General features: G+C 42.7%; 1 protein-coding gene across 1 annotated transcript; it reads left to right on the forward strand.

Annotated features, from left to right (window-relative positions):
• The first annotated feature begins 594 nt into the window (after positions 1–594).
• On the forward strand, positions 595–1971 carry LOC117442633 (putative nuclease HARBI1). Its single transcript, XM_034078595.2, has 2 exons — positions 595–1356; positions 1470–1971. Exon 1 carries the CDS (start codon positions 755–757, stop codon positions 1289–1291), a length of 537 nt encoding a protein of 178 aa, XP_033934486.1. The 5' UTR covers positions 595–754; the 3' UTR covers positions 1292–1356; positions 1470–1971.
• Positions 1972–4031: the final 2060 nt, after the last annotated feature.

Consider the following 4031-nt stretch of genomic DNA (forward strand, 5'->3'; position numbering starts at 1 on the left):
GGCAAAATATTTTCAAACGGTTCAATATGGAGTCAGAGATAGTGCTTCTTTTGGTGATGTTCAATATGTTGAAATCAATTTCCCAAGGTCACACCATCTATTTCAGATTAATGTCCAGGTACTGATACTTATATCTATTATCATATTATATAAAATATATATGTACTGTATTTTTAGCTAACAGTAATGTTAATATTAGCCTATAATACATGTTTAAAATTGTATTTCTCAGGTTGAGTATAGCTTGTGTATATATATATATAAACATGTCTATAGAGATATATTTATACACAAACACAGAATATATGTATGTACTGTATTTTTTTAGCTAACAGTAATGTTATTAGCATAATACTGATACAAATTTTATTTCAGGTTGAGTATAGCTTGAGTATATATGTTTGTGTGTATATATCAATAAACATATATATATATAAACATGTCAATAGATATATGTATAAACATAGAACAAAAATGCTCTTCATTTATTTAACCCTTTTTTCTCAACCTTTCCCTCTACCAGCCAAGGCCCCTGTATTGCAGGGTCAACCTAAGCGTCCCTGTCCTGGACAGGTTTTTTAATGACCAGGACACACGCCCTGATTTCAGGCTGAGCAGGGAGTCCCTGAAGGTGCTGCTGGAACTCCTGGGTCAGGACAGGAGACATGGATGGGGGGCCACACTTGAGACCCTGGTGCTCCTGTTCTGGCTGGCAAGTGGGGCATAATGCAGGGTGGTCTCCAGAGTTTTTGGGATGCCTAGATCCACGGTACATCGGATTGTCCACAGAGTGACTGAGGAGGTGGTGGCCATTTGCCACCAGGTCATCCACCTCCCCAGGACAGCAGAAGACCTGGAGGCTGTGTCGCGTGGGTTCGCAGGGCTGGCCAGACACAGAGCCTTCAGAAAAGCTGCTGGAGCAATCGACGGCTGCCATGTCCGCATCGTGCCACCAAGCGGCCCTGATGGCCACTGCTATAGAAACAGAAAACTGTTCAGCTCCATTTTGCTGCAGGCTGTTTGTGACCATCAGGGCCGCTTCATCGACACGTACGTGGGCTGGCCTGGGTCAGTCCATGACTCTAGAGGGCTCCGCCACAGCCCACTCTATCGGCAGGCACTCTACCCTCCTCCAGGGCACTTTATCCTCGCAGACGGGGGTACCCCTGCCTCCAACATCCACTCCCCCTCATCACTCCCTACAAACGGCCGCTGCAAGGTGTGGGACCCCAGCGCTTCAACAGCCATCACTCCCGGGCACGCTCCATCATCGAGCGTGCCTTCGGGGTGATGAAGACACGATTCAGGAGTATCTTCCTGCAAGCGCTGGAGGTGCACCACACCTTCGTTCCTCAAGTAAGTAATCACTCATTAGGACATTTTGATAATACTGAAGAGTAGATCTAACATGAGGTATAACATATATATATATATATATTTATATATTTCTGCCAATTTTTAAATTTCAGATCATAACAGCATGTGCCGTCTGTATTGGGGCCGGCGACATCATGGCCCCAGAAGAGGACACTGTGGAGGATGTAGCGGAGGATGAGGGGGAGAATGTGTTGGAGGCAGTCAGTGGTGCTCCTTGGCGGGACCAACTGTCTGCGGAGGTGTCTGCCCTGGAGGAGGTTCCTGGTGACCACGATTATGTGTAAAGGAATGTAAAACAATTGACGAGCTGTGATAAAATAACCGTGTGCAATATTTATATACATCTTTTGTTCTTATCTGCTGCTGAAAACATCTTAGTGACATGGCAGCCGTCGATTGCGTCCGCCCTGCGAACCCTAGCCCTAATGGACAATCCGATGTACTGTGGAGAGAAGCATCCCCAACAGCTCTGGAGACCACCCTGCATGAAGCCCCACCCACCATCAGAGGACACCAGGGTCCTAATTGTGGCAGCCAGGTCCAGCAGCACCACCTGGGACTCCCTGCTCAGCCTGAATGTGTATATAGTTTAAATGTTGTTTTATTTGTATGTTGTTTCATTTGTATGTTGTTCCATCAAATAAAGTATAAGATTCATATTGCTCATTACATTTATTTATTTATCAACTAATTTTTCTAGGAGAGAAAAAAGCCTGTTAAGGTTCTCCCTGTTCTCCTCCCTCTGCTGCTTCATGTCCTCTCTGATGAGGTCCATCCTTTCTCTTCCTTTTAGGCCGGGACGGCCCTGCCTCAACCTGATCCTCTTCCTCGTCCTCCTCTTGGTCCCCCACTGCTGAACTTGGCCGCGGCGTGTCCTCTGGAATAGAGGATATTAGGACAGGCGGGCAGATAGAGGGCCTCTGTCCTAATATCTCATCCATTTGGACAAACCACGGCCAAGTTGCAGCAGTGGGTTTCCCACCGACTCCCTCTCCTGACCCTGGGTATTTGCAATCCTAAAGGCCGAGTAAAACAATCATGGCATTACAAAAAAAAACACCAGCAGATAAACAAATGTCAGCAAATGTGTTTATTAACTTGTAAAACTCACATACTTTATATCTTTTTTTAAGATTGTCCCACTTCTTCTTAGCCTGCAGGGGAGTTACACTTCCCTGCAGGCCCATATCTTCCAAAACCGTCCTAATCACAGAGAGAATAGTAGTAGTATTATGAATAAAACAATAACAATGTCACAACTAAGGATACACACTTAGGAAGAAATCTTCTTTTTCTTTTTAATGGTGGCATGGAGACATCCCCAGTGCTTGAATTGAAATAAAAAAAGGTGCCAGTACTCTAAATCAGCAACTGTTTCAAGTACATGTTATGTATACAGCCCAAAAACAAGAATTTGGCTCAAAGGTCTTTACAATCTGTACAACATACGACTCCCTCTATCCTTATCCTCATATCATTAATTCAGTAATTACAAAGATACTACTATAATATAATATTACTACTGGGTGGGTGTTGCAACTAAGCATAAACACAACAAATATGCGTACCTAGATGCGTCATGAGGTGCCGGTACGCAGTAAGAACTAACGGTAAGCAGATGGGTAAAAATCAGAAGTCCCGGTACTAGACAATATTAGTTGTTTTATTAGAATGGAGTGTATGAAATGAGGGATGATTCATAAAATAAGAACGATACAAACTGGATATTGTGCCTTACCTCCAAGCGATGCTCGTGGAGAATTTGGCCCCGGTGAAGAGGGATTCATTCTCCCCTCGCATTTGGATGAATTGAGCAGTCTGCTCCTTGCTTCCTATCAAAACAAATTGTTGCAGTAAGATTTGTATAACAAAAGCAGTTAAATAAATAAATTAGCTTTATAATGAATCCCAACAATATGAAAACCATGGTTCTGGTTTACAACATGTCGAAATATGTTCACTTCATATTATTTTATGTATACAAAGAAGACATCTCCAATCGCCCGTATCTTTAAATAAAACAGTTAAATCGGTTTACTGTTTCATGTCTTTTACTATGTGGGTGAGTTGAAACCCTATACTTACATTTAAAAACAAATCCGGCTCCCGCCGAAGCTTCAGCCGTTGCCGTCCCGTTAGAAGCCATTTTATTTTTAAATAACTTATTCGTCACCGTCGCCCATTGCATCCTGGGATATGGTACACCGCGGAGTGTACATCAGATGTATCCTCAAAATCTGGGAATAGAAAGCTGCATTTGTGGGCTGCATTCGGAGGAGTCTTGTCTTTTTTTTTAATTGGGACAGCCTTCGTGACGTATGCGGTCTTCGAATGCATCCTCAGGAGGATGCGGCCGCTGAATTGGGACACAGCCCCTGTGTCATCTATATTAAAATGGCACTTTGTTTCCCCATAAAACATGTCCGAGCACCTGAAGACAAAGCAAGGCCTTATCCTAATGCTAGAACGTTAATATCTTCTTGCACCAACATAAGAGAAGTATAAAAAAGTATATATATATTTTTTTTTAAATGACAGCACATTTATTTTAGTAAGCTAACGTTAGCCCTTAAGAAAACCCAATTTTCTAAGCTAGATTAGTTACGTAAAACACAACAGCATTGAAAAATGACCTAATACACGAATATTTAGCT

The sequence above is a fragment of the Pseudochaenichthys georgianus genome, unplaced genomic scaffold (genome assembly GCF_902827115.2).
Source record: "Pseudochaenichthys georgianus unplaced genomic scaffold, fPseGeo1.2 scaffold_448_arrow_ctg1, whole genome shotgun sequence".
In the NCBI taxonomy this organism is placed as follows: domain Eukaryota; kingdom Metazoa; phylum Chordata; class Actinopteri; order Perciformes; family Channichthyidae; genus Pseudochaenichthys; species Pseudochaenichthys georgianus.

Excerpts from the sequence above, each read along its gene's own strand:
- LOC117442633 (XM_034078595.2), top strand. The coding sequence starts at position 755 with ATGCCTAGATCCACGGTACATCGGATTGTCCACAGAGTGACTGAGGAG.